Genomic DNA, 17,614 nt, shown 5'->3' with positions numbered 1-17,614 from the left:
TTTTGACATTATTTGCTTCAGTAATATGGTGAGTGAAATTCAGTATTTATAGAGGAATTTGGTCAGAAATTTTGAGCTTGGTCAAGCTCCATTAATGGTGGAAGTGAGGTGTGAGGGCCATGGTGTTTAGCCTTTGAATATTTACCCCTAAATCTGGTTTGTGGATTGAAATTCAAATCTTTACTGACAAGGGCTGTGAATTGTTGACAATCTTGACTCATTTATGCTGTAAATCAGACGAAGAATGGGGAGGAAGATGATGAGTGAATCACGTTTTTCCTCCCTTTTCATTTTCCTTTTTTTTATTTTTTTATTTTAACTTTTCTTTTTGGCAAAAGACATATGGGTATGGACTTGGCATTTGGGCTTTGGATTGCTAAGAATGGATGGACAACTTGAATGGACAATATGTACAAGACTACAGAATACCACAACCAAAAGTAAAGAGTTTAATTAATTTAGAAATAATGAAATGAATAATAAAACAAGTAAATGATTTATTTTAAACTTATTAAATAAATCAAAACTAAATGAAATCATTATTTTTAATAAACGTAATTATCACATAAAATCTCATTATCATAAAATAAATTTAAGTAGGAATAATACTAAACCTTAATAAATAATAAAATAACTTTTGAAAATTCGGGGTATTACAAGGATGGTAGACACGGGACAAAACGCAGCCCAAAATACATAAAATGCACGCTCGTTAATTGGACCGTGAATTCAATGTACAAAAATTATTCTCTAAGGAACATCGATCTACAATGAACATCTTTGAATCTCCAATGAACACTAAAAAACATAAAACCTATTTTTCAAATTCATTATTTTCATTTTCCCACACAAATTTTGAGAGACTTTCTCTCTCTTCTTCCCAAATACTCCAACATCTCTTCAAGTTCTCTCTAACCTATCTCATCAAACTCTTCAAATTCTTCATTTTCTTGCACACAAGTTGCAAAGAAAAAACGACAATATAAGGTACTAGATCTATGCATTTGATAAGAAAAAAGTAACATTTTTTACATTTTGCACTTTTGTTTCTTATTTTTTCCCTCTTTTCCGGTAAAGATCTGATGGTAGTTTGTGAAAAAATGAAAACTTCCTTGCAATTGATGTCCCAATGAACGAATAAGAGAGCCCAGTGAATGTAGGGGGTGAACGAGTTCGACATCAGGAAAAAAGGCAGCAAAAACCATGTAATGTTCATTGTACTGTAAATATAGGTTCGTTGTATTATTATAATGTACTCATTGAATTCGTGTTGGTCATATGTTTATCGTATTTAGCCATATGCTTATTATATATTTGTTCAGATGTTAGGTACATTTATTCATATATTTAGTGTGTGTTTGACACATATTAATTCATTAACATCATGAATTATGGCATTTGTTCGTTGTCCTATTAGTATACACAACATGAATGTCAGCCTTTAGCGTCCGCAAAAATCAGACGCTAAAAACGCGGAATCGTACGCTAAATATATTAGCGTCCGCCAACGGACGCTAAATGGCCGATGCAAAACCCTTGGTCGCTAATTCTCCAAATAGCGTCCGTGAAGCGGACGCTAAATAATTAGCGACCGACATTTCGAATTTAGCGACCGTTTCCTACGCAGTCGCTAATTAGCGACCGTTTTCAGCTGCTGACGCTAATTAGCGACCGACAAAGCGGTCGCTAATTAGCGACCGTCTACAACAGACGCTAATTAGCGACCGCCTGGGCAGTCGCTAATTAGCGACCGTGTCCTTGGTAGTCGCTAATTAGCGACCGTTTTGTCAGCGTATTTGCACTTCCTTTCAGCGTATTTGCACTTCCTTTCTTGCTTTTAGTACGCATTTGCACTTCCTTTTTTTTTTTTTTTTTTTTTTTTTTTTTTTGCTTTTGGTTAACTAGTATTAAATGTAATAGCTTTTTGCTTTTAATTAATTAATATTAAATGTAATAAGATATGGAATGATGCAAATACCATACTTCTTTTATTAAAACAAATTAATCAATTCAATTATTATTGATAATAAATGTCATTACAAGTGAAAATATAATTCTAGAAGTAAATTCTAGTATACTTCAAACAAAATCTAATACAAATCTCATATAATTACATATACACTTTAAACTTCAGAACAAAAATCTAATACAAATCTCATATAATTACATATTCATAGAGGTACCTTGTGCACCACCAATGACCATTTTTATCCCCAAAAGCGAATGAAAAATAATTGGGATTGACGTCTATAGAAATTGGTCACTGCCTCACTGGTTGAGTGGTGAGTCCTCAATCAAAATAGGCTTAGATTTCATCGACCTCAAGAATATAGATCAAAGTCAATATATTTTATCAAGTTCTTCGAAAATTCACATAAGAAAGAATAAGGCTTATTTGCTTATACTGCAGTGAATGGAGAACAACCATGAGCTTCATCAACCAAGCGCTTAAAGTCTTCTAGAGTGCCGTATCGACTGCTTACAGCATACATGTTTGTAACCTGTAGCAGTATTGAGCAAGTTTTCACTAAATAATGAGAAGAAAACAAAATAGATCAATGGTTTTTCTCACAGATTTGTTGCAGAAGCAGATAAAACTTGAAGTCATAGATGACATTTTGATAGAGGTTTCTTATCAAGAGAAAACACTACCACCGATTTGAATAGTAACTCCACGGTGTAATGGCCTCATGATAAGGAAGGCAATCTGAATGTTGACAAAGTTTCTTTGCACTTAGAGTCCAACAGAAAGGTTTCACGACTCTCATAAAAATAGCAGCTAAGGTAAGAGCACATGAAGTATGATGAGGTATCTGTGTAAAGTAAAGTAAAAAAACTTACAGTTTGATACATATAGCTGTCCAATTCGTCGATTGAATCATCCACAGGCAACAAATTAGCCAAGGCCACAATCTATATCAGAAGAACATAAACTTAAACCCAATACAATCATTTGAAGTGAAGCATTTAATCATCATAACTCCTTAATTATTTGTGACAGGTATTTTTGATGAAGAAAGCGAGGGGTTTCGTTCTAGAATCTACCTAACCCAAAATAAAAAAAAGAAAGAGAAAATACACAACTGTTGATAAAGCAAGCAAGAAACAGAGGGAAGGCAGAGAGAAATAAAAGAGTACCTCATGGCCGTAGTGGATGCATTTCATCATGGCATAGCAAGATGAAACTTGTCCCGATAGTTTAACTGCTTGTAAGAGAAAAGATGTATGCTCCTAAGCTCAACTCAGTTCTACACTAAAACCGAATCAACACAAGCATCAAGCTTAACATCTCCAAGTACTTAAACTACCAAGCTTCCTATATTTCTTGTTTCCTAAGGACGGGTTCTATGCAACTAAATTTGACTTATCTGAACATATCTAGACTTAATCCCCATTCTTTTAGACTCACAAAAACTGAACTGAACCGAGAGAAACTGTAATAAAGAGAGTTAAATGAAATGAACGCAACTGAAAATAAGTCCAAAAGAACAAGGCCTTATCCGAACTTACCTAAACTCAGCTTAAGTCACTCATTTACAACACATCTAAGCTAATTCTAATTCTAAATCAAATTCAAATTTAAAAGAAAATACACCTTAACAATATAACTCAGTCTTTCAATCTTTCTAACATTACCACATATGTAAACATAATTAAACAATACAGAATTATACAAAATTCCCTACACTGAATGGTGTAATCATGCAATTAAACGAACAATTCTATAACTAAAATCTCCAATAAAATAAAGTACCAAACTTTATACAAATCCCAAAATTTGCTGCTACACAAAAGAAGAAAATTAGTGCTAAAACTGACCAATGCGATGATGGGGTTTAAGGGCCGCCATTTCCATCCTTCTTGAGAAGGCTTTAGTGTATTCTACAGGAAGTTGAGAACATTTGCAGAAAAATCTAGAAAATGAACGGCGGAAGAAGAGGAAAACGATACCGTTTCTTAAGTTACACAACTGTCTTGCTCAAAGGTTAACCTTACAATGTCAAACGAACAACGACCCTCTTCCCCAAAACAAACATTGAACCCCGACTAACCCCCTCCCCCCGAAACCCCAACCAACACCACACCCCCGAAACGCCGACGAAACCGCCATCCCCGAAACCTCACCGAAACAACTTCCGTAAGCAGATCAAAACACCAGATAGTCCACCAGATTAAAAATTCAACACAAAATCATATATAATCCCCAAAAAAACCCCAAATCTGATGAGAAGAAGAAAAAACCTAGAAATAATTAGGAAAAAAACCCAACGAAAAAATCAAGAAAAAACCAGATCTGAAAAAAAATCGAAAAAGAGAGGATAAATAAAAATCGAGAAAACGAAAAAAACACACGAAATTAACAAAAATTAACGAAAAACATACGAAATTAACGAAAACAAGAGAGGATAAATATGGGGTTTTGAAGGAGAATTGAGAAATTAACAAAAAAACTAGATCTGAAACAACCAACATAAAAAAACCCAAAAAAATCACTAACCCTAAAACGAAAACCTGCGACAAGGATTGGCTCAGAAATCGATCGAACCTCCTTCAAATCAGAGAAAGTGTGGTAGCGGACCATTGAATACCGTCGACGGACCTCCTTCAAATCAGAGAATAAAATAGCGCAGCATTGAAGAAAAGAAGAGCGAGAAAGAAGACGAAGAAACAGGAGGTTGTGAATTGTGATGTGAGGTGAGAGAACAAGGATAGATAGAGATAGGGTTGGAAATAAGGTGGGTCGTGTTTTTCTTTATGACCATTGAATACCGTCCGTTATGTTAGACGGTAAACTTGTTTAACGGACGCTAATTAGCGTCCATTTCATAGACGGACGCTAATTTTACAAAAACGGACGCTAATTAGCGTCCGTTCAAAGACAGATGCTAAATTTACAAAAACGGACGCTAATTTGCGTCTGATAGGACCGGATGGTAAATTCAGACGCTAAAATCGCGGATTCTTGTTGTGATATGTTCGCTGAAATACATGTTAGTCAGATGTTCATTGCATTTCAGTCATATGTTTATTATGGGTTTGTAATATATTCAATAAAAGGATATGAATTAATGATGGGTTAATCATCATATATTTGTCTACAAATGTTTGATATTTGTTCAAATGTTATTTGTATGATTATATAATGTTTATTGTAATATTTACAAGTACAATGTGCACATTTTTAAGCAAATGTTCATTGTATTACAAACATGCATTCACTAAAATCATTTTAGTCACATGCTTTTTATATTTGATCAAATATTTATTGTGTGTCTAGAAGCATGCTCATTATATTATTATAATGTGTTAATTGTATGTCTGAAAGATTATGTTTATTGTATTATAAACTTGATAATTTTTTATTTTAATTACTGCTTCTTTCTTTCTTTTATCAGTTCAATTCGTCTAGTTCGGACAACTAATGATACGTTACGGTTTCAAAATCTCACAAATCAAATCAATCAAGAACGGGAAGAAGCTCAATAGCAAGAATATATTCTAGATGAACTTAATAATGTTTAGTTAGTAATAAATGTTCTTTTGTAAGACCTTGGTGTTCATATGAGATATACTATAATATTTTGGTTATATTTCTATCTTTACTACATCTTTTGTAATTATTTATTTATAACTACTCAGTTGGGTTATTCGTTATAGATAGTATATTGTTTATTGCATAAACATATTTTTACATTGCAAAGAATAATAATGACAACATAAATATTCATCACAATGAACATATAATTGATTTGAAACAACATTTTGAAGAACTTGGATGAACAAACTTACAATTTGAATCAATAGCAGGTTGACTAAAGTGAGAAATGCAATAGTAGATTGAAACATATTTGAATTTTGAGTTTTGAAAAACAGCAACAATTTGGAATTCTGAAAATTCGTAAACAACATAATTTTGAAGTAAATCAAAATATTGGTATGTTTGAGGAAATATAAATTGAGGTGGGTCCCTCAAATATTCATTGCACAATTACAAATATTTATTATAGACCGTATCTACCATTTTCATGAGTCATGATAGATCCGCGTCTACCATCTAATTTGCGACTCTCGAGAAAATAGCCCGTAGCCCCCACAAAATTTTAGCTTAGAGGGGAGGGATAGAGAAAAAAGAAAAAGAAAAAGAAAAAGAAACATACAAAAGAAGTAGAGGATTTGGCTAACCCTCGAATCGATTACAACGAAAATTCCCTCTCTCTCTATACATAGTAGATATTACAGTCTACATTGAAATACACCAATTCCAATTTTGTTCATTATCTCAAAAGTTGAATTCGAAATTCCAGCATCAATTCAAGTTACTTTCGGACTGAAGAAATTGAGGATTTTTTCGACGATTCCAAAAGATTGAAGGTTTGTTTTGTACTAATTTACTTTGTAAGTATTAAGCACTTCATTATTTGAGTTTAATTTTTATAAATATTATTCACTGTTCGGATTGTGGTTAGCGTTATTAAGCAGCTGTATAAGTTAGGAGCATTGAAGTTGGTCAGTTAGGGATGTAAAATGAATTAAGGCAAGCATTGGAGTTTGTGTATAGTATTTTTGTTTCCTAACTTTTAGGACATGAAAACTTCCTATCATTTGTTGATTGTGAAACCTGAGTGTCCGTTTGGTTTGATGGAAAACGCAAATAAATATTAGTTTTCCTTTGTTTGGTATGATCGAAAACTATTAAGCTAAAAAGGGGAAAATAGAGATGTCGTGAAAGATGGAGTGGAGGAAAATGTTTACAAAGGGATGACAAAATTCTTTTCCACCTTAGTGTTCCTTTTAGAGACCCTTATCCAACCAAACAACCGAAGATGGGAAAAAAATGGAGCCTGAATTTGTAATTAAGCTTAAAGTCATGCAAGTATCTTGTTTTGAATTTTGAATGATTTGATAGTCGTGCTGAAGGATATGGAAATTTTTAGTCAAATAGGAAAATAACAATGTTGACTGAGTTACATGGAGGGTACAATTTTTAAGGTTAAGCACAGTACTATATGTAAATTACCATGCAAGCTGCATGATTAAACTATTTGCAAACTTACATTAGTTAAACATCACAGGAGGTTACTGGTATTCTACGAATATATCAAACAAGCTTATGAAGCTCTTACCCACGCTTTCACCGAGTTTATGAGTATTTGTTAACAACAATGAATCTTAGAGTCTTAAGAGCATCCTTAGCAATGACCCAACAAATTACTTCATCCTCCTCTCTCCTCCACATCATTTTCACAATTCATTTTCAATTTCACTCCTTAAGCATGTACGCCTTTGGGGTGGGTTTGCCTTCCAGGGTGACTTGCTTCACAAAGGTATCTTGCTGAATCTGGGGTAACCAGTGATCTCGTGCAAATCTGCAAGTTGTACCCAGTGTATTACACTCATGTCCTGAGCTCATGTGTCTGGATAAGGCATCAGCTATAGTATTGGTGATGCCTAACCTGTAGCTAATGTCAAACTTAAAGCCCAATAATTTGCTCAACCATCTCTGATATTCTGGCCCAATCTCCCTCTGCTCCATTAAAAACTTGAGGCTCTGCTGGTCCTTTTTATGATGAACCTCCTACCCAACAGATAATGCCCCCACTTGAGCACAACTAGCATAATGGCCATCAACTCCTTTTCATAAATAAACTTGGAGCTTGGCCCTAGGCTCCAAGGTTTGACTACAGTAAGCAATAGGATGATTCTCCTGAGAGAGGACAACCGTTAGGCCATAACTGTAAGCATTATTTTCCACCGTGAAAGTCTTGGAAAAATCCGGAAGGGCAAAATAGGAACAGTGGTCATGGCTAGTTTTACGTTTTCTAGGCAAGGGTGGCTTCTTGGGTCCAATTAAAGTTATCTTTGTTAAGGAGTTGCATGAGGTGGTTAGCAATTTTGGCGTATCCTGCCACAAATTTTCTATAATAGCCCGTGAGGCCTAGGAAGCCTCTTAGTTCCTTGAGGTTTTGTGGAGGGGCCATGAGGTCATGGCTTCGATTTTGTCTTGGTCTACTGCCACCAATAGCTGAGATGATATGACCAAGGTAAGAAATTTCACATCTGCCAAAATCACACTTTTGGAGGTTAGCAAAAAGGTGGTGATGAGCTAGAGTTTGTAGAGACTGTGGAAAGGTGTTGTTGGTGGGTTTCATGGGTAGGGCTATAGACAAGAATGTCATCAAAGAATACCAATGCAAATTTATTGAGATAGGTTTTAAACTTTAAACACATTATTCATGAGAGATTGGAAAGTGGCCAGGGCAATCGTGAGGCCAAAAGGCATCACCAGGAATTCATAGTGACCTTGGTAGGTTCTAAAAGCGGTCTTAGGTTCTCCCCTGGTTTCATTCTTATTTGGTGATAGCCCGACTTCAAGTCAAGCTTGGTGAACACTGTGGCTCCTCTGAGTTCATCAATGATGGGGATGGGGTATTAATGGGGTACACTAGATTTGTTCAATGCTCGATAGTCCACACAAAACCGCCAACTTCCATCCTTCTTCTTCACCAAGAGCACAAGGCTTGAAAAGGGGCTGTTTGAGGGTCTAATAAGGCCAGCCTAAAGCATGTCCTGAATAAGGTTCTCAATTTCATTCTTTTGGATCTGAGGGTATATATAGGGGCGAACACTTACTGGATCACATCCTTCCTTCAATAGTATAGCATGCTCATGTCCCCTGTAAGGTGGCAGCCCACTAGGTGAATAAAAAACTTCCTTATGGGTTCGTATAACTTGCTGTAAGAATTGGGGAATGTGAGGTTGCCTGGTCGTTTTGTCTCCCTCCACCCGGTTCAATTCTACCAAATATCCTCCACCTCCCTCCACTAAGGTTCTTAGCATGTTTTTAAAGGGTATGAGGGTTCTACCCAAAGATGAGTCCCCTTTGAGAGTTATCACATCAGTCCCAACATTGAATTCTAAGGTTTGGGTTTTCCAGTTGTTGGTCCAACTTCTCCAACCATTGTCTTCCCAAAATTAAATCAGAATTTTCTACCTCAGGAGGCAAGTAATCTTCAATAATCTCTATTCTTTGCAACTTTAAATGAACATATTTACACTCACCTTGACCTTGAATGGCATCGCCAGCTCCAAGAGTCTCTACCTGCCTCTCCTTTTGTAGGTGATGAGGTGTCTAGTACCAGGTTGGTGTGCTGCAATATCACCTTAAGTGAGATGATATATTTTAGTTAGCTTTCTTTTAGAGGTCTCTTGGTGCTAATTTTGCAAAATGTTATTATTTCTTGGAGAAAACGGCTTTTTGATATGTACATGCGCATCTTTTCAGCTGTCCACTTGCAGCTACCTTGGTACTTATAGACTACTAATGTTTGTGCTACCTGTTCTTAATCAGCTGTAGTGCTTGCAACCAAGATATTTGCGAGAGAAGGATTTGAAGGTGGCAACATGAGCAATGAAGTTTTTGACGCAACTTTGTTAGCTGAGAAGCTGTCTAAACTAAACAACTCACAACAAAGTATAGAGTGTATCCTTCTGAAAATTATTTTCTAGTTGAATATATGGACATAGTTTGACTGGGTTATTCTTCTTCTACTTATATGCCTGTCAGCCTGAGCATCTTTTATTTTGTTTAGTTATATGCTGTCAGCCTGAGCATCTTTTTATTTTGTTTAGTGATTCTGTGACCCATTAGTTAGATGGTAATAAATGCTGGTAGTGTTAATGACTTAAAGGGCTGTTTGATTGAGGGTATCCACAAAAGGGAAAGGGAATTGTTTACCTCTATTCCCGCTGCAGTTGTTTGGTTCACTCTTTTTCCATCCCCTCTGCAGTTGTTCGGTTCACTCTTTTTCCATTCCCTTTCTCTCAGTTCACCCATTTTCCCCCTCTTTGGGATTTCAGTTTCCCCATTATTTTTTCTACAGCCATCACTCACAATCTTTTAATGTCTCCTGGATTGATAATTTGATTCGAACCTATTGTCTTGGAGAGCCTTCCTTATTGGGATTTTGTCATCTTATGACTTACCACCGGAGATAATCCTTCTAAGTAATGCCCTTTAGGGTCTAGTTATTGAGGTTTTCCATGAGGTTGGAGAAATGTGGTTGTCCCCTTTGTTTGGACTTGGAGAAGGATGGGCCACTTAATTGATGCATAATTGTCTTGTGAGCACAATGCATTTGTGTTATGTTTTGATGTTATAATAGATTTGCCAGAGTGATCAGATAGATCTATGAGAGACCACCTTGTGAGCTATGTACTCCGTCCCCTTTCGTCTATCCCAAATTCCATAATTGTATGTCTCTTAAAAATTACCCTATTCCTATCAAAAAGTTAAAATATCCCCACACTTTAACCCGCATTATCCCACTATTATTTACACCAAATTGCTTTATTAAATATTACAATTATTACCCAAATATGGACCCACTAGATTTGAACACTTTCTCCATCTTTTAATGAACCTTCTCTCTCTCTTCATTCATCATGTCTCTCTCCCCCCCCTTCCCTCTCTCTGCATTTGTTTTTTTCAACAAAAAGTTCAAGAAAATATTCGGATTTATCAATATATCAAAGTGCCTGAGTTTGGTGTTCATCCATGAATTTCTTCTGGATTTCTCTATTTTAGATCTACATCTTGATTATGCATGTTCATTCTAGTTTTCTGGGTGATCCTGTGTCAGATCTACTTAGTCACATGCTTTGTAGGTTATGCTGTTCGACTGTGCTTTTGAATATTATATGGCATAATCTCTCTCTACTCGATCATCCTAAATACATTCGCAGAAGGACAAAAAATTTATGCATACAACATTACTCTTTTTTTTTGAAAGGTCATACAACATTACTCTTAAAAAGTGAAATGAAGTGACTGGGGCTAACATAAGGAGATAGAGGGAGGGTAAGTTTATTTTGAAAAACATAAGAGGAATTAGCTAACACTTTGCAGCATTTGGTAGTGCTAGTTCAACAAAAACTTGATAATATGTAGTTGTTTTAAAAAAGTGATAACTATTAGGTAGTTTTTCACAAAATTTTATTGCAAAAATGAACAATTGCAAAAGAAGACTTTTGCTTTCACTTGAATCAAGTAGAATAAAAGGATAGCTTCAATAAACAAGATAAAGAAGCATTGTTAAACAGTAGCACAAACACTGAACATAAAATACGTACCTTTTCAGGTCAGAGTGCTTTTGTTGAAGTGTGAAGGGAAGCAGCCATTTTGTGATGGAGTAGTTTGATGATTACAAGAGGAATGATTACAAAGGGTTGGGCATGGTAATGGATTTGGATATTCTTATAGTGCTGCTAGTAGGGTGTGGACTTGGAGTGAGGTAGTGCCCAATAGGCAATACATAATAGAGTTGGTTGATAATATGAAAAGTATGAGCATTCCTGTATGTTTTGACCTTTTCTATTGGTTGATGGTACTTTTTTTGTGTGTGTTATTATGTGATACAACCTTGTTGCCATCGCTGCTTTTGGCTTTATACCTGACATGTCTTAGTGTAGCCTTAAGCACACTGCTACTGGTGCAATTTAATAATGACATTGGTTTATGTACCCAGGTATTCTCTTGTATTGTTGCCTTCAGTCATCTAGATGTTCCTGTAGGAGTCCCATTTTGGATTACGTGAGTAAATGTTTGATGTAAGCTTTCATTTCTTACATCATATTCTCTTTTCTTTCTTCATTCAAAACTCCTGCTACAGTGGCTAGATGGACAAAAACAAATTACAAGGGACTGTTCGTTATAGGGTAAAGAGAGATCTATTAATCATTTACTGGTTCGAAAATAGGTTTGCAACTGTATCATAGCTTTGTATAGTTAAAGGTGTCTAAAAAAATTGCTAGCTGGTGTATTTTCCCTCACGGTTTATGCTAGAATTGTGTTTTTGACTTAGTTTTGGAGAAATAAGTTCCTTGAAAATGCAGGTTGGGTTGGATTTTGTGGCTAAGATTAATTTTAGGTATGTGAGTGCATGGAAGTTCTCTTCTTAGTTTGTCTCTGTTTCCCTTGCTGAACAATACGTTCAAATTTAAGTTTGAGAGCTATATGTCGAGTTGACTTCCAATTTTCTCAGGTTTTTGCTCAGCTTGGTCCCTTGTGTACTGCCCCAATTTCTATTGCTAAAAGTCTCTTCTGAAGGCAAGTTCTGTGTCTAGGAGTTTCCGTTAGTAGAAAGATGCATTTATTTTTTACATTTTTGCTTGTTTGTCATAATTTGAAACCTCCATTGAGCCACACTCGGTTGTTAATGGTACGGGTGTTCATGTTAAAAGTTCTGAGCATATATTACTTTCAATTTGTTGCCTCTGATTTATGCTAGAGCTGTTCCTGTTGGCATAGTTTTTGTAGACGAAAGTGCCTCACAAAGTTAAAGCTGGTGAGCTGTAAATATGGTTAAGACTTGCCCCTTTGATTGAGTGTCCCCGGTGCTGTAGAAGCAGAATATTAATTATGAAATAAAATTTTTTTAGGCTCTCTTGGTAGAATTTAGGAGTCACTGGAATTTCATATGGAGCAAATGTAAGTGCTGCTTTCATAGTCTTCCTCACCTTTTGCCCTTCTTGATGCTGGTACTGTGATGTGCATCCTGTTTCTATTAACAAGAGATCAGCATTGTCCCGTTGGTGTATCTCCCACCGGAAGAAAGCAAGGCAGATAGTTGAAACATGGGAGCAATTGTTCAACTCATCTCAAAAAGAGCAATGTGTTTCTTTTCTTTATCTTGCAAATGATATCTTGCAAAATAGCCGACGAAAGGGTGGTGAATATGTGAACGAGTTCTGGAAAGTCCTTCCAGCTGCGCTCAAGCATGTCTATGATAGTGGTGGTGACAGTGGAAAGAAAGCAGCAACGAGACTGGTTAGTGCTAGATTTAATAGCATTGTGAAAATATCATTGGTGATTTTGGCAAACACGAACCCACATACACATTGCTTCTTTATTCTTTTGTTAACTGTGCTCACTGTTCACACACACATAATTATAATGTTCTATTTTATTAATTTATTAGTCATGTGAACTACTCTTGGGACCAAAGTGTACTTCTGCATTAACATGCCATAGCAACTTGGACTTGCTTTCTATGCTATATCTGACTTCTCTCCAAATCCTGTTACTCTAAAATTGTCATGTTATGAAATATTTCCTCCGTTTCTTAATACTTGCAACCGTTTGACTTTTGCGCTATTCATCTATTAACTTTGACAATAATTTCTTATAATATATAAAACAACAAATCTATTAGTTAAGATGTTGGATTAGTCTCATTATATATTCTTCTAATAACAACTTTTTATAATTTGTACTAATTGGTAAATAGAGAGTTTAATGATCAAAGATGTGCATTGACAAGCGTGAAAGTCAAATGATTGCAAGTATTGTGAAGCACTGGAAGTATAAATGATTGTATCTATTAAGTTTCACTACTAAACCATGATACAGAATTGATGAAAACTTCTGGAGCCTTGATAGGTGTCAAATTAAGGAAAAACCTCTGGCAGCTTCTTAAAAGGTGAATGTTCCTCCCTTCTTTGGGATGTTCCTTATCTCTAACTAACCAAAAAATTCACCTGCCTACTGTTTTGATCTTATGGGGAAAATTGATGTGTTAAGAGTGTTGCATATGCCATATATACTCAATTTGTTTCGAGTCGCTCTTTTCTAAGACGGGGTGGTAAGATTGGGGTGTCTTGTTATGATATATGAGATGACGTTTATTTATAACACTTATGAGGAGGTGATTTTTTTTTTTTTTTTTTTTGCAATTTAGAGTGAATGTGTAAGATTTGAGTGATTTGGCCTTTTGTATACCCTTGACTTAAATAACAATTGGCTATACGTCCGCATATGCTTATGTGGATATCTGCTTCCTTTGTAGACATTTATTGAAATACAAGCTCACAAAAAGAACAAAATTCCTGTTTTTGTTCTTCAATCCTTTTCTCTATTTCATAACCTTATGTGAAGGTGAGTATGGTCAACTTGAAATGACTTGGTGTCAAAGAAAAAGGAAAAAGGGAAAAACTATTATTTGCTGATTGCATTTGTTTCTGTTTGGCAAGTTAATTTGCATTTTGTAAGATTTGGTTATTGTCCTTTTGATGCTTAGATATGAAAGAATCTTTACTTGTTGTTCCCCTTTATCAATTTGTCCTTAAATATCTTATTTCAAATTAATGATGTGGATGTCCAATTTTTTAGCCCTTACAGACAAGGAATTGGTCTTCAATTGCTGTTAGAAAAAACTCTTGAACAAAACATATTTGTTGTTAACATCTTCTGAAACTTAAATGATTGTTCCTGTAAGTATTCTATATTTCCTAAAGGATATTTAGTTAACAAATAGATTGTGGAAGTGTATAAAAACCAGCATCCTAATATGAAATGAGGCCATTGCTAAACCGCAATCAATCAAGCAATTAAGAAAAGTAAGAAGGGAAAAAAAGGAGGAAGAAGAGATCTAGGAGAAGGACAAGAATATGATTGTATCCATCTGTTAATTCAATCTGCCCACTTTGCCACTTTTGAAACTCCCCCAAAATAACCAATACTTCAAAGTTTTACGTAATTATAACCTTCTCCTCTGCCTCCATTTTTTACATTGTGCTTTCATCCTCCCTAATATACTATGTAATAACCTTCTCCTCTGCCTCCATTTTTTACATTGTGCTTTCATCCTCCCTAATATACTATGTAAGAAAATTTTCTCAAAATCTACCTTACAAAATACATATTTGCGAGAAACTACATCAGCTTAAAAATATTGTGGCAAACTACGTTAGGTGACCTTCTTTCTCCAGAATGATGTCCTCTGATGGAATCTGTTGGATTTATAATATTGTTTTCATGTTGACATGAACTCTCCTTTTCCCCAGGTCTATGCTTTTCAATATGTTTACGAGAGTTTTCATCAATCATCTCATAAAATATCTGAATAAATCTCGACTAACAATCACAAAGGAACAAATTTTGGGAAAATGAGGACAATCCACTAAATTTTATCAAGTGGTACTTTTGTGCAATAAAAAAGTCATACTTTGTGTGTTTCCCACCATTTGCAACAATTTGACTTTTACGCTTTCCAACACATAATACAACTATTATTGTTCTTAACCATCTATTAGTAAAATTTATAACAAAGCTATAATTATAAAAATATACATTGAAAATTATTGAGCAACATATTGTATAATAATATTTGATTTTATTTATTAGTAAAAAATTATGGTCAAAGTAGGGTATGTGAATAGTGCAAAAGTCTTAAGGGTTGCAATTTTTTTGACAAAAGAGAGTATAACGTAGTTTGCCGCAAGATTTTCTTATAAGGCAATTTCTTGCAAAAGGTTTTTTCTATAAGGCATTTTCTGACAAATATTCCACTATGCAACTAACTACTTGTTATAACCCTCCAAATACCCTGTTTGTCACCATCTTTCCCTTTCCCCCTTTGTGAGCATAAGTGAACAAAACATGAAATTCACTTTTTTCCTTCCGTTTCTTGCCACCTAAACTGCCACCTTATCCTTAGGGTGGAAAGCAGGGAACATGGTGTTGATGGTTGAGCACTTGAGCAGCCCTCGCAAGTGGGCTTGAAATGAGGGTAGGTACTGCCTTCTGCTGCTGCACAGGAAGTGCTATCACTTGATGAAGGTCTCACTCCCAAAGTAGCTACAGGCTCCACATCCGAAACAAGATCTGCAGTGAGTTGCCTTATAAGGAAGGTGAGGCAGGTGCTTTCCCAATTGCTTTCTTGAATCAGGAGATGTGGTAGATGGTCCACTTTAGAATCAGGTGGCAGTAGGATTTTGTAGAAAACCTTACGAACTTGTTGCAGAACTTCAAATGGGACATAATCCCTGGGGGTGAGCTTCTCAGTGAACCCGTGGCTAAAGTCTGGAGTTTCAGAAACCATTTGCCGGTTAGAATATGAACACCCGTTTTTGAACCATTTTCTTGCGAACTCATATGTTGCTGGGATTTCTAGTAATTGAGCCTTTGAGATCATCTAGGGTTGCCTTTCTCTCAGCGAACTGCTCATCTAGCGTATAGACTGCTTTATTCCCCACAAATAACCTAATGAGTTGTGGTGGATCTCTTCCTTACGGGGATTTGAAGGGGAGGTGAAAAGAGTTTAAGTGTGGTACAGGGTATTGTACCTATATTCGGACTAGCAGATCCATTTTCTCCTGAGGTCTCCCATTAATGAAGTAGCACATAGAGTCTTCGATGCTCTTGTCTGGGGGTTATAAGCAGTGCTCCTGCACAATGAGGTTCCCGGAAAGATCTTGCTTCTATCAGAGACAATGGAATCGGGTTTGTAACTTGACCAACTCACAGTTTTTTTGTCTGAGGGGTATCAATTGAGCACATTATTTTAGTCCGTTCACCAGCAGAAGCCCTTTCACAAATCCATGCTCACATTCTCCCGCACTTGGCAGGGAATAGGCAGTGGTTGTAGTCTGTAGGAATCCAGCTGGTATCTGCGTGAAATTTTTTTTTGTTGGCAAATGTTAATAGTGAGAAGCTTTCGGTAGTGGGATCTTTGGTATGGCTACTCTATCCTTGTACCTCATAGTTATTTTTATACTTAGCCTCATTTAAGAATGAAGAAAACTTTATATAGCTGACATTTTAATCCCCCGCCAAAAAGAAAGCATCTTGTATAAGAATGAAAAGAACTTGTCATAGCTGACATTTTACTCCCACAACAAAATGAAACTACTCTACTCTTCATTCCCCATATGGCCGTATCTTTTCCTTTCGTTGATTGAGCTCCATCACGTCAACTCCTTCCTTGATAATATGTGATGCTGGGATCGGTTCTTCACCCCGCCGTACCAGTTTCGGCACGACGGAATTCGGTGCGGACACGGAATATGTGGTCGGACACTAGAGATAGAAAGCAGACTCGGCAGTTTCTAACCCTAGATCTAAATTTGGAGTTGAGATATACAATAATATCAATTAAGACTAGAGCTTTTCTTTTGTCACATGAATGATACAATTTTCAGGTGTCAGTGCTCTTCTGGCCATCTGCCCCGACGATGGCTTCTTGTTTGGACTTAGGGTTGATGAGTTTCCTTTTATTTTCTTTCTCCAATAAATGACCCATGGTTAAAAGAAAAAAGAAAAAAAAAGAGTTGAGGAAGAGGGAGTGGGAAATTCGGAAGGGAGTTTGGTCACGTGGAGTTATTGTTTCCGTCTTATTTTACTGAACCTATACAGCTGTAATCACTATCTGTTTATTTTTTTTAATTTCTCTCCTAGGAGTTAGAGTCCACAACTAATACTAATGCTGATAAGAAACCCTTTATTACTTCCAATCTTTTGACGTGTTGATTCTTTAAATACCTAAAGTTCGTGCATCTCCCTTTTTCACCAAAAAAAAAGTTCCTACATTAACAAATGAACTAGTAACTCCTATCTAAAAATGTATCTTTGTTTCTCTGAATTTTTTAAATCCGTGTCCAGGTCCAAATTTAAAATTTGGATCCTTTGCAAACGTGTTCCCAAGTCCTTGACTTTTAGAAATGGACGTACCTTTGTCTTACACTCGTATCCGAGTCTGAGCATCATAGTTGATAATATTAGGGATCATGGCCTTGAGTGAGATGAGTGTTAGTCAAGTGAAGGATATCCTCTCAAAGC

General features: G+C 35.9%; 2 protein-coding genes across 10 annotated transcripts in view; one reads left to right on the top strand and one right to left on the bottom strand.

The window, feature by feature from the left end:
* Positions 1 to 2,001: 2,001 nt before the first annotated feature.
* LOC125497509 (uncharacterized) lies at positions 2,002 to 4,965 on the bottom strand. 7 transcript variants are annotated; one of them, XM_048644614.2, is made up of 4 exons: positions 3,820 to 4,965; positions 3,139 to 3,203; positions 2,842 to 2,913; positions 2,002 to 2,501 (listed from the first exon to the last, which is right to left on the bottom strand). In XM_048644614.2, exons 1-4 carry the CDS (start codon positions 3,854 to 3,856, stop codon positions 2,400 to 2,402), a joined length of 276 nt encoding a protein of 91 aa, XP_048500571.1. In that variant the 5' UTR covers positions 3,857 to 4,965; the 3' UTR covers positions 2,002 to 2,399. The 7 variants fall into 7 exon arrangements, 3 of the variants coding, with proteins under 3 accessions (XP_048500571.1, XP_048500570.1, XP_048500569.1); XM_048644613.2 differs by lacking the exon at positions 2,002 to 2,501 and having other exon boundaries at positions 2,535 to 2,913; XM_048644612.2 differs by lacking the exons at positions 2,002 to 2,501; positions 3,139 to 3,203 and having other exon boundaries at positions 2,535 to 2,913; positions 3,820 to 3,882; positions 4,499 to 4,965.
* Positions 4,966 to 6,110: 1,145 nt separating this feature from the next.
* LOC104893754 (uncharacterized) overlaps positions 6,111 to 17,614 on the top strand; it is a 29,454-nt gene continuing 17,950 nt past the window's right edge. Inside the window, exons 1-3 of one of the 3 annotated variants that reach the window (XM_010679889.4) lie at positions 6,111 to 6,372; positions 9,350 to 9,481; positions 12,579 to 12,826. In XM_010679889.4, the coding sequence (XP_010678191.1) occupies positions 9,403 to 9,481; positions 12,579 to 12,826 (327 nt within the window). In that variant the 5' untranslated portion in view covers positions 6,111 to 6,372; positions 9,350 to 9,402. Of the gene's footprint in view, positions 6,397 to 9,349; positions 9,482 to 12,578; positions 12,827 to 17,614 lie in introns of all 3 variants that reach the window. The other 2 variants (XM_010679888.4, XM_010679886.4) reach the window with 2 other exon arrangements.

This window comes from Beta vulgaris, chromosome 5 (assembly GCF_026745355.1).
Source record: "Beta vulgaris subsp. vulgaris cultivar EL10 chromosome 5, EL10.2, whole genome shotgun sequence".
NCBI lineage: Eukaryota > Viridiplantae > Streptophyta > Magnoliopsida > Caryophyllales > Amaranthaceae > Beta > Beta vulgaris.
The sequence above is the reverse complement of the archived record's forward strand: the minus strand, read 5'-3'. Positions and strand labels throughout refer to the sequence as shown.

What these genes read in the sequence shown, in the direction of transcription:
- LOC125497509 (XM_048644612.2), bottom strand. Translation starts at nt 4,582, where the DNA reads ATGGTCCGCTACCACACTTTCTCTGATTTGAAGGAGGTTCGATCGATT. An exon ending in TCGCAGGTTTTCGTTTTAGG is followed by an intron (nt 3,883 to 4,498) that starts GTTAGTGATTTT and finishes AACTTCCTGTAG; the next exon opens with AATACACTAAAGCCTTCTCA. An exon ending in TAAACCCCATCATCGCATTG is followed by an intron (nt 2,914 to 3,819) that starts GTCAGTTTTAGC and finishes CTTCTGATATAG; the next exon opens with ATTGTGGCCTTGGCTAATTT.